Source organism: Bubalus bubalis, chromosome 8, assembly GCF_019923935.1.
Source record: "Bubalus bubalis isolate 160015118507 breed Murrah chromosome 8, NDDB_SH_1, whole genome shotgun sequence".
Taxonomy (NCBI): domain Eukaryota; kingdom Metazoa; phylum Chordata; class Mammalia; order Artiodactyla; family Bovidae; genus Bubalus; species Bubalus bubalis.
Window position 1 is genome coordinate 77,328,223 of NC_059164.1, and position 12,210 is coordinate 77,340,432.

General features: G+C 42.2%; 1 protein-coding gene across 3 annotated transcripts in view; it reads right to left on the minus strand.

Annotated features, from left to right (window-relative positions):
* Positions 1–12,210, minus strand: part of HECW1 (HECT, C2 and WW domain containing E3 ubiquitin protein ligase 1) — a 490,597-nt gene that overhangs the window by 269,190 nt on the left and 209,197 nt on the right. For all 3 annotated transcript variants that reach the window (XM_025291383.3, XM_025291385.3, XM_044946810.2), the window contains one exon: positions 9,717–10,041. In XM_025291383.3, coding sequence (XP_025147168.1) covers positions 9,717–10,041 — 325 coding nt within the window. The remainder of the gene's footprint in view (positions 1–9,716; positions 10,042–12,210) is intronic.

Genomic DNA, 12,210 nt, shown 5'->3' on the forward strand with positions numbered 1-12,210 from the left:
AAGGACAGAAATGGTATGGACCTAACAGAAGCAGAAGATATTAAGAAGAGGTGGCAAGAATACACAGAAGAACTGTACAAAAAAGATCTTCATGACCCAGATAATCACGATGGTGTGATCACTCACCTAGAGCCAGACATCCTGGAATGTGAAGTCAAGTGGGCCTTAGAAAGCATCACTACGAACAAAGCTAGTGGAGGTGATGGAATTCCAGTGGAGCTATTTCAAATCCTGAAAGATGATGCTGTGAAAGTGCTGCACACTCAATCTGCCAGCAAATTTGGAAAACTCAGCAGTGGCCACAGGACTGGAAAAGGCCAGTTTTCATTCCAATCCCAAAGAAAGGCAATGCCAAAGAATGTTCAAAGTACCTCACAACTGCACTCATCTCACACGCTAGTAAAGTAATGTTCAAAATTCTCCAAGCCAGGCTTCAGCAATACGTGAACCATGAACTTCCAGATGTTCAAGCTGGTTTTAGAAAAGGCAGAGGAACCAGAGATCAGATTGCCAACATCTGCTGAATCAGGGAAAAAGCAAGAGCGTTCCAGAAAAACATCTATTTCTGCTTTATTGACAATGCCAAAGCCTTTGACTGTGTGGATATTGTGAGCTTAGGCATTATATTTAATCCCTCTGTGTCCTTGCTTCCTCACCACAAAAGGGGGATAATATTAATTCCAACCTCAAAGTCCGTTGTGAGGAATAAATGAGCTAATAGAGGTAATGGTCTAAGAACAGTGTCAGGCATCTAACAAGTAGCTATTTGTATTTATAGTCTGGGCTAAAAATAGAGCCCTTTATGGCAAAGCTCCCTGATACTTAATGTGCAAAACCATTAATAATAGTCTGAAACATTAGCTTAGGCTAGTGCTATTGAATTTTTTCTCATCACTCATTTTGTACAAAACATATAGAGGTATATCAGGTTTCTCAAAAAAGACTGCATTTGCTGGTTGATACTTATTTCTTCTAGTATGAAGCATCATACCTCCTGCTCCACAATTTATTACAGAAAAAAGACCCTCGCAAGTAATTAAAATTTTGAATCAGAAAGTTCCAGTGAAGCTCACAGAAAGAAACACATCTAATAAACAAGGACTGCATTTGTCTTCAAAATGCTTTGTCTTCCAAATGAAAACTGTAGCCATGCTTCCCACATTCTAATCTATAAAAGAAGAGTATATATTGCTGTTGAGAACAGAATGGGCAAGTGAGCACAGAATAAAGGGAAGTTGATCCACTACCTAAGCCTACCAGAAAAAATACAGAGTAGCTTCCATTTCCCCGAGGAACTCACCCCTTCTGATAACCAACCTTGGAAAAGTCTCCAAGGTCCTCCCACTATCACTAGACTATGGGTTTACTAAATAGTAGGCCAGGAGATCTGGGGAGACTCTACTTGCCTTTCACGCTACCAAGCGAAGATTATAGTTCTTGCATTCTCTTGTTCCAGGAAGGGAATCTGGGGATAAAGGATGGGGGAGGCCTTAAAAATAAATGCTGCTCTTTTTTTCTGTAGCTTTTCCTTCAGATTGTTTCTTTAAAACAGTATTCTAACTGGTTGTACCAAAACTGGGAAACATAGCTTCAACTCTTTTTTTGGCTGTGCCATGTGGTATGTGGAATCTTAGTTGCTCAGCCATGGACTGAATCCATGCTCCCTGCATTGGAAGCACAGAGTCTTGACCACTGGGCTTCAAGGGAAGTCCCCCCTTCAGCTCTTCTATATTCTAATAGATTACCTGCTATAAAAAAAAAACTTAAAATATAAAGAATATAAAAAGAAAAACTTAAAAAAGAAAACTCTATAAAAGAAAAAGTGCTTCAAGAGCTGATGTCCATAGGAAGCATTCTGGGAGTTTCTGTGTGCAGATGTCTAGTCAAAGAGACAATTTTGGCTTTCATCTTAAAACTTTACATTTTAAGGCTCAGCACATTAGATTTTTCTTAAGGGCAAAGACTGGGTTTCCATACTTATTCTATAGCTTCCTATAACTGCTATTGTTTGGTTTTCCACAGTGGAATATCTCACAGACAAATATTGAAAACAAGAAAGGGTTTCTTACTCAAGAAATATAAAAAATGCTGGGTTAAACCAAATAAAGCACGCTGCTTACACAAAGCTTCTCAAACCTTTAATATATATTGTGAGCCTAAAGTGGGGCAGGAGAAGGCAACGGCACCCCACTCCAGTACTCTTGCCTGGAAAATCCCATGGACAGAGGAGCCTGGTGGGCTGCAGTCCATGGGGTCGCTGAGGGTCGGACACGACTGAGTGACTTCACTTTCACTTTTCACTTTCATGCATTGGAGAAGGAAATGGCAACCCACTCCAGTGTTCTTGCCTGGAGAATCCCAGGGACGGGGGAGCCTGGTGGGCTGCCGTCTATGGGGTCGCACAGAGTCGGACACGACTGAAGCAACTTAGCAGTAGCAGCAGCAAAGTGGGGCAATGTAGGCAAAATTTTCCACTGTTTTTGAACCCTAGAACTATGGCCTCATGGAATGATAACTGAGATACAATGAAACTGATGTATAGGATATGGGTGCTATCCATATGGCCATTACATTTGGCCTTTATCCATCATTGCATTATCCTACTATGATTTATGATTTTTGGTGAAAAAAATGAATTAGGAAGCTGGAAGATCTGATTGAGAAACTCTTCAAGAAAAAGTTCAAAATACAGAAGAAAGACTAATGGATATTGAGGATAAAAGGGACAGTGTTCACATCTGGAAAATGAAAGTCCTGGAAGACCAAAGGAATCTGAAAGCATGCTGGGTGAACTACTAGTCTACTGGAAGAGATATTCACAAGGTTAAAAAGCCAGTGGTTGCAAGCACAGTGATCTAGACAGGGTTCCTCAACCTTGGCACTGGTGATATTTTCAGCTGGCTAACTCTATTTTCTTTATTGTAGCGGGGGATGTCCTGTGCTTTATATCCTGTTTTGTAGCATCCCTGGATTCTACTTTGCAGATTCCAGAAACACCCCCTACAATGTGATATCCCAAAATGTCTTCAGATATTGCCAAATGTCCACTGGAGGCAAAATTACCCTTGATTGAGACTTACTGGTTTATAATTAAAAGAGTCACCATCTCTCTCTGCTCTGCTAAGCCGCTTCAGTCATGTCCGACTCTGTGCGACCCCATAGATGGCAGCCCACCAGGCTCCCTCGTCCCTGGGATTCTCCAGGCAAGAACACTGGAGTGGGTTGCCATTTCCTTCTCCAATGCATGAAAGTGAAAAGTGAAAGTGAAGTCGCTCAGTCGTGTCCGACTCTTCACGACCCCATGGACTGCAGCCTACCAGGCTCCTCCGTCCATGGGATTTTCCAGGCAAAAGTACTGGAGTGGGGTGCCATTGCCTTCTCCAATGCATGAAAGTGAAAAGTGAAAGTGAAGTCGCTCAGTCGTGTCCGACTCTTCGCGACCCCATGGACTGCAGCCCGCCAGGCTCCTCCGTCCATGGGATTTTCCAGGCAAGAGTACTGGAGTCACCATAAGAGCACTAAAAATGCATAACTTCAAAATCAACAGATCTAATGGGAAGAAGAAAAGAAGAATCAAAGAAACAGAAAATATAGTAAAGTACCTAAAGAAAGATGGCAAAAATAAGTCCTAATAGAACAGTAAGTGTAATAAATGTAAATATGCTATTCTAGCAACTTAAAGGTCAAGAGACCTTGAGTTAAGAAATAAAAAGCACACAGAAAGAGCTACACTTAAAAAAGAAGATAAAGAGTGCAAATAAAGAAAAGACAGATCAAAGAAATATGAAGCAGAAGAAAACTGAGAGACTAGCAGCCTTAAATAGTTAAAAAAAAAAAAAGGCAAAATTCAAGACAAAGAAAAGCACAGTGGACAGAGCCAGATCGGTAACAATAACCTATAAGAAATTGTAGAGGAAATAGATGTAAACATCATGAAAATCCATGCACTTAGTAATCAGCATTAAATCTGCAAAGTATAAAACTTATAGAAGCAAAGGCAGAGATACAGGAGTCAAAATTAAAACAAAAAATTTTTGTTACCGATTTTGACATACTCCACTCAAAATACGGAAGAGAGAAAATAGAATATACAATAGGTAATTGAATTTATGTGCATGTGTGCTTACTTGCTCAGTTGTGTCCGACTTTTTGTGACCCCATTGACTAGCACACCCAGCTCCTCTGTCCATGGAATTTTCCAGGCAAGTATACTGGAGCAAGTTGCCACTTCCTACTCTAGGGGATCTTCCTAATCCAGGGATCGAACCCACGTCTCTTGCGTCTCCTGCATTAGCAGGTGTTATCTTCACCACCATGCTACCTGGGAAGCCCAGTGGAATTTATGTAACTGAAGTTAAATATACATATGTACACATGGGAGAGAGAAGGAATCCTTGCTTTGTGAGGTGCCCTATGAACTGAAACATGTACATATAAGTATTGTGTCCTTGTTTTACAATGTTTATAAACATTGAGCATGGATAGGTCACAGAAGAAGCCCTCAAAAATTAGAAAAAATCAGTTTGATCCAGGCCATAATCTCTAACCTCACACAGATAAAGCAACCAAAAGGTATTGGAAGAGAATATATGTCCTCAGGCACCAGTCTATGGAAATGCTTCAAAGATGCCATTTTAGAAAATTTTTAATCTTAATTTCACTCCGAGTTCAGTCAGTTCAGTTCAGTCACTCAGTCATGTCTGACTCTTTGAGACCCCATTGACTGCAGCACGCCAGGCTTTCCTGTCCATCACCAACTCCTGGAGCTTGCTCAAACTCATGTCCATCAAGTTGGTGATGCCATCCAACCATCTCATCCTCTGTCGTCCCCTTCTCCTGCCTTCAATCTGAGTTATCATCTCTTAATTTGTTGAAATGTAAATGCATGATTATACTTTAGTTTCATCATGATTTAAAGTATTGAGCAGATTCTAGCATGGTATAAGGATAGCATGGTATATAACATGATATAATAATGACATGATTTATTAAAATGCTAAGTTAATAAGATCACTCAGTCATGTCCAACTCTTTGCGACCCCATGGACTGTAGTCTACCAGGCTCCTCTGTCCACAAAATTCTCCAGGTGAGAATACTGGAGTGGATAGCCATTCCCTTCTCCGGGGTATCTTCTCGACTCAGGGATTGAACCCAGGTTTCCTGCATTGCAGGCAGATTCTTTACCATCTGAGCCACCAGGGAAGCCTCAAGTTAATAAGAAGGTTAGTTTTGCAAATTATAAGCATATGATACCTACTTTACCTATTCAGTTATATTTTCATAATGGTAATTGCATACTTATTTCATATTTCAGCAGTTTTAATAAGGGTTCCTTCCAACAGAGTCAAAGGAATGGGTATTTTTAGAAATTGATCATCCGAAAGAGGGTTTTAAGATATTCAGCTTTTTAACATATTGGGATGTAAAATGAAGAAGTGGAAAATACTTGAATTGATCCACTCTAATTAACTTAGCATTCTAATGGTTAGAGGTTTTAACAGTATCCTTCAGTTGATGTATCCTAATCCAAATATATACTACTGTTTTCTCAGTGGGAGGAAGCCATGGGCATTGCTCAATCTTTAACCCTAAGTATAGGACTCACAAACAATTAGCTTTCACTTGTCAAAGTCATGTGAAACTTATTTCCTGGGAATAGTGATGAAAACTGTATCTGTCTCTATGACCAAATCATAAGCTTCTACCCATTTAATGACAATGAAAGTCTCTTCCCAGGTTCCTCTGGGTTTGGTAAGACATTTTTACATTTTATAATGTACAACTGAAACAATTGAGCACATGTTTAACAACCATGGCTAGGCTCAGCGAATCCTGGGAATTAGAGTAATTTGCCATGATGCATCCAGAGACTAGAGCTACCTGACAAGTTAAATCAAGGTGCAATTTAATGATCAACAGGCAGTAAGTGCACAGTATCTCATCAATTCCATGCAATGATCCTGAGAAGAAAGTTATGTTTTTCCTCCATAGCCAGGTCAAGCTGACACTGAAACCCCATATCTTTCCCTATTCTGTGTCATAGGGGAGAGAATCCTTCATCACACTCTTGAGTTCAGGAACCACCCCATAAATGAGGGCAACCAAATGTGATTTCATGGTGAAAGTAACAATAATGCTTCTATTATTGTGCTATGGCTGGCTTCCTGGCTAAAGACAACACTGATGACTTGGTGGCAGCATCAGTGAGCAGGGCCACATGTCCCCTTTCAAATCCAGATTACTTTGGCAGAAGAAAAGTCACATTTGTCTAGAGAGCTCTGGAGGTCAGAGTTGAGAGGCCACAAATCTGGCCTCACATGGACAGTTAGATTACCCACTGATGTGGAATGGCCTGTAGGTTAAGTTACCCCCAAATGTCCCAAGATGTCTCCGTGGTCAGTGTGGGGGTCTGCCGCCAGGGTAGGCAGCTGTGTGGCCTTGGGAACCACTAACTTGGCATTTCCTCAATTGTGGAATGACAGATTAGATGAAATCACTTGAGCTCTATGATTTGCTCTTTGGCAAGGCACTGTGAATCTGGCAGATGAGTTACTAAGGACTCACAAATAATGAACTTTTAAGATTCACAGATAATTTTGGATGTGGAAGTTGTTTTTGAAATGCTATGCCACCGAAAGTGTTGGCATTTTGCATTAAATCACTTCACAGTTATATATGTGTTCTACTGTGGGAAGAACAAACTGTCAAACTGAGATTCTCAAGAGGATGCGCTGTGTTTACTTTTGTCTCAGTCGAAATGTCATGTTAACACCAGATTCTGTTCATTCATGGAGTTGCGGGACACTCGATACTGCTGACTCTCCCTTCCTCAAACACCCCCTCTCTCATCTTCTATGATGTGGTTGCCAAGTTCTTCTACCTCTCCATCGAACCTCCACCTTCTTTCTGAGTTCCTCCTCTGCCTCTCCCTCTTTCTGATAGGGACCTTCTGGTGCTTTATTTCTACATACAGTCCCTGAGTGAATTCTTCCACTCTCAGGGACAACTACCCCAGATCTACACCTCAGCCTTGATCTAGGGCTGAACTCCAGATTCTTTCATCTCTTCCCATGGATGAAGGTTTCCACCTCTCTCTTCTGCCATGCTCCTACTCCAACTATTCCTTGACTTGAGAAATAAATGCCATTGACATCACTGCAGGAAGGTACAGCTGTGAAGAGCTGATTCAAAACCAGATCTGGGTTCATCCACCTTATTAGGACAGACTGGAATGTGTGTGTGTGTTTTTTTTTAATAGCTGAGTAATATTCCATTGTATATATGTACCACAATTTCTGTATCCATTCATCTGTCGATGGATATCTAGGTTGCTTCCATGTCCGAGCTATTGTAAGTAGTGCTGTAGTGAACAGTGGGGTACGTGTGTCTCTCTTAATTATGGTTTTCTCAGAGTATATATCTAGCAGTGGGATTATTGGGTCATATAATAGTTCTAGGGCTTCTCACATGGTGCTAGTGGTAAAGAGCCTGCCTGCCAATGCAGGAGATGTAAGAGATGTCGGTTTGATCCCTGGGTGAGGCAGATTTCCTGGAGAAGGGCATGGCAACCCGCTCAGTATTCTTGCCTGGAGAACAGACAGAGGAGCCTGGTGGGCTACAGTTTATAGGGTTGCAAAGAGTTGGACATGACTGAAGGGACTTAGCATACACGTACGCATGGTAGTTCTATTCCTAGTTTTTTAAGAAATCTCCATACTGTTCTCCATAGTGACTATATCAATTTATAAACAGGGGGCTCAATCCAGTGTTCTGTGACAAACTAGAGGGGTGGGTTAGGGTGGGAAATGGGAGGGGGTTCAGGAGGGATAGGACATATGTATACCGGTGGCTGATTTGTGTTCATGTGTGGCAGAGGCCAACACAATATTGTAAAGCAATTGTCTTCCAATAACTGCATTTTGTTCTAATACTTCTCAATACTGTACAATTATAATCCTTGATAATTATTACTCAAGAGGGCTTCCCTCATAGCACAGTCAGCAAAGAATCTGCCTGCAATGCAGGAGACCCAGCTTTGATTCCTGGGTCAGGAAGATCCCCTGGAGAAGGGAATGGCAACCCACTCCAGTATTCTTGCCTGGAAAATCTCATGGGCAGAGCCTAGAAGGTCCTAGTCCATGGGGTTGCAAGGGTCGGACAGGACTTTGTGACTAAACCAGTTACTCAAGAACAAATAAAAAAAATATATAGATCTGGGGTCAACAACCTAATTGTCTAAGGTGTTAAACAAGTAACCATCATAATTAAAGTAGAGATGGGCAGAAAGGAGAATGTGGAAAAACTGAAGGGTGCAAGCTAGTCTAAAAGGAAAAGTTAATCCTTTACTGCAGCTCACTAGAGCCCCATGGAAACACTCAAAAAAAAAAAAAAAAAAAAAAAAAGATCATGACATCCAGTCCCATCACTTCTGGTCAAATAGATGGGGAAACAATGGAAACAGTGACAGACTTTATTTTCTTGGGCTCCAAAATCACTGCAGATGGTGACTGCAGCCATGAAATTAAAAGATGTGTGCTCCTTGGAAGAGAAGCTATGACTAACCTAGAGAGCACATTAAAAAGCAGAGACATTACTTTGCCAACAAAGGTCCATACAGTCAAGCTATGGTTTTTCCTGTAGGCATGTATGGATGTGAGAGTTGGACCATAAAGAAAGCTGAGTGCTGAAGAATTCATGCTTTGAACTGTGGTCTTGGAGAAGACTCTTGAGAGTCCCTTGGAATGCAAGGAGATCCAACCAGTCAATCCTAAAGGAAATCAACCCTGAATATTCATTGGAAGGACTGATGCTGAAGCTGAAGCTCCAATACATTGGCCACCTGATGTGAAGAACTGACTCATTGGAAAAGACCTTGATTCTGGGAAAGATTGAAGGCAGAAGGAGAAGGGGATGACAGAGGATGAGATGGTTGGATGCAATCAATGCCCCAATGGACATGAGTTTGAGCAAGCTCCAGGAGTTGGTGATGGACAGGGAAGCCTGGCATGCTGCAGTCCATGGGGTCATAAAGAGTCAGACATGACTGAGTGACTGAACTAAACTGAATGTTGAAAACTAAACTGAAATTACTCAACATATAAGTGCATATCTTGGTTGCATATATTATATTGCTCTGGACTTATAAACAAATGGATTTAAAAACAGGGCTTCCCTAGTGGCTCAGATGGTAAAGAATCTGCCTGCAATGCAAGAGACCTGAATATGATCGCTGCATCAGGAAGATCCCCTGGAGAAGGAAATGACTCTCCACTCTAGTATTCTTGCCTGGAGAATTCCATGGACAAAGGAGCCTGGCAGGCTACAGTCCATGGGGTCACAAAGAGTCAGACACGACTGAGGGAATGACACTTTCACTTTAAAATCAAGCTTCTCATATTCACTCACTCATAAGTAGAAGAGCAAATGTATAGTTGCAATGGTGATGACATTTGTGTTCAGCTACATCCTGCCCTGCTACCTCCCAATTCTCTGCCACTGAATAGAAGTGGGAAGTGATGCCTTTGTGCGTGGTCTTCTGTGTGTTAGAATGTGGCATATAACACATTCGGTTGTGAATCATGCACTTTAATGAAATGATCCCGTTTACTGAAACAGTAAAGCATCTTTTAAAGTGAACTATGCATTACATACTTGTTGAACGCCTGAACCAGCGTGCTCTGACCATTATTTCTGCACTAAGTGCTGTTCTACTCACCGATGAGGTACATGCCGATCCAGTCCCCAGCATCCACTTCCTCCTTGATGTCCCAGTGGATCACCAGGTCCTGCGAGTGCCCTATGGAGTAGTAGGAACTGCTGACCATGAGTGTGGAGCGGCTGTCCGAGGTGACCAGGTCGGTGTCGCTGGTGGAGCGGGGGATGGTGACGGCACCATGGGGGCCAGTCCTGATGGCCACACTGTGGTACTGGCCTGGATTGTAGCTGTGGCGGAGCGGCTCCTTGCACCGGCGTCGATTCTGGGAGTTTCTCGATGGAGATGCCATGGCGGCCAGGCCTAAGAACCTGTTCTGGTACAGATTCTGTGGGGGCAAACAGTCAGTCAGCAGGGGCGGGAGATGCTGGCTCCACAGACAGTCACGGTCTTCACAGGGAAGGGAAGATGGGTTGGGGGAAGCCAGCAGGGAGAGAGCAGCCCTTTTAGGAAGATTTGGAATAGACACAGAGCATTTTCCTCGGGGCCAAAGTGGTAGCTCTGGGTTCAGGTGGCGAAGGCAAGAACGAAATACACACTCACCAAGGGGCCACGCCTTTCCTTGTTCTGCTGGGGTCTCTGCCTCCCTCAGCCCCCTCCAGCCTGCTAGGTATCAGAAGGCCAGGAATGTCTACAGAATGACCCAGTGGTGTGACGGCCCCCAAAGGGCCATCTCTTGAGTTCTCTGGCTAAATTCAATTGGATCCAACTTTACCCTTCTTTACGGTAAATGATGGTTATTATCACAGCACATTTTAGTGATCTCTGTGGCATTTGAGACCCTACACACAACCCAGAATCAGAGGCAGTCCCTGCTGGAGGAGGGGGTCACTGTCTTTCATTTACAACTCTCATTCTACAGCAGGTCACTGTACCACCTGAAATGCCTCGTAAGGATCTCAGATATCCTAGTAATCTTCAAACACTGCGGTTTTCACCAAAATCCAACCTCAGAAGACCATGTCTCCCTTAGAGCTAATACTGTAGAAAATATTGTATTTGATGAGAAAAAAAAATGCATTTTTTTTTATTGTTTACAACTTGGAGCATTTCAAACTAGCTGAGCTGATACAGACCAATAACATGACTATTTTGCTACAGATGGCTTTGAAAACAGGGGGAAAGGCATCCTGTAGAATTGGAATGAGGATTCTTTTCTGAAACAAGCAGGGGTGATTTTTATTTCATCAAAGTATACTACAATTGGGATTTAAATGTACATTTTGGGGGTTCCTGCCTATAAAAGAACCTGCTGTTGTACAACTAATAGCACTTTTGTTTTTAAGAAGAGAAGATTAAGGTCTTAAAATCTGTTACATCATGCAGTTTAGATCCCAGGACTGTAACTTATTATACACATCCATCAAATGCAAGATATTGAGTTTCTGTTAACCAGCCAGGAGGACCAGACTCGGCACCAGTCTACTCTTGAGATGATATGTCTATTTAGCAGTAATTTGGGTCCATACTTTTTCCATCTTCAAAGATCAGGGCACTTGTAAAAAGCCTATTAACCTGATTAAGCACAGTGTTGGTATTTGGAATCTTGGGCCTTAATGGCCATATGTCAGGCCTATTTATTCATCATCTGAGTCTCTTGTTGGGACTTTTTCTAGCCCCACTGGTGGTAACCATGGAATTACTATTGGCAGAGAAGCCAGGCTTCAGAAAGCATCTTATCACACCATTGGTACCATATGTCTTTTTTTTTCTTTCTTTCTAATGTTTGTCACTGCAACAGTATGAAAATAGATGGACCATGGTGTTGCCTGGAAACCAGTCCACTTCTCAGGAACACAGGCACAGACTTGAGCTTGGGAACAGCTCATGAACAGCCCACCTCACAGGCACCCTGGCTCTTCCAGACAGTCCAGGAGGATCACAGGAACCTGATCATTGTACAGGGGACTTTGCTCAGAGACCTTTGTAAAGCCTCCAAAATAAGGAAGGCTGCTACTGGTGTGTAACCTTTCTTCAGTTTACATGTACTTTCTGTGCACCGATTGAATCTTATAGTGTTTTCATGGAGGTTTGAACAAATTGAGAGAGTAGCACCGACATATTCACTGCCACATGTAAAGTAGCTAGTGAGAAGCTGATGTGTAACACAGGGAGCTCAGCTCGGTGCTCTGTGATGACCTGGAGGGGTGGGATGGAGGGCTGGGAGGGCGGTTCGAGAGGAAGGGGATATATGTATATATACAGCTGATTCACTCTGTTGTTCAGCAGAAACTAACACAACATTGTAAAGTAATTACAGTCTAATTAAAAAAAAACACAAAATGACTACTTGGAATTAAATGAGATAATCAAGTATATAATTATGAGTCAGACCAAACAACGGGCAATTCTGGAGCATCACCTTCCAGTTTCCAAGCTGTGTATCCCTGGACAACTTACTGGATCTCTCTAGTCCTCTGTTTCCCCATCTATAAATGGGTTGCTGTCAAAATTTTATGAGATAAATGCAAATAAAGCTCTTACTATAGTAAGTGCT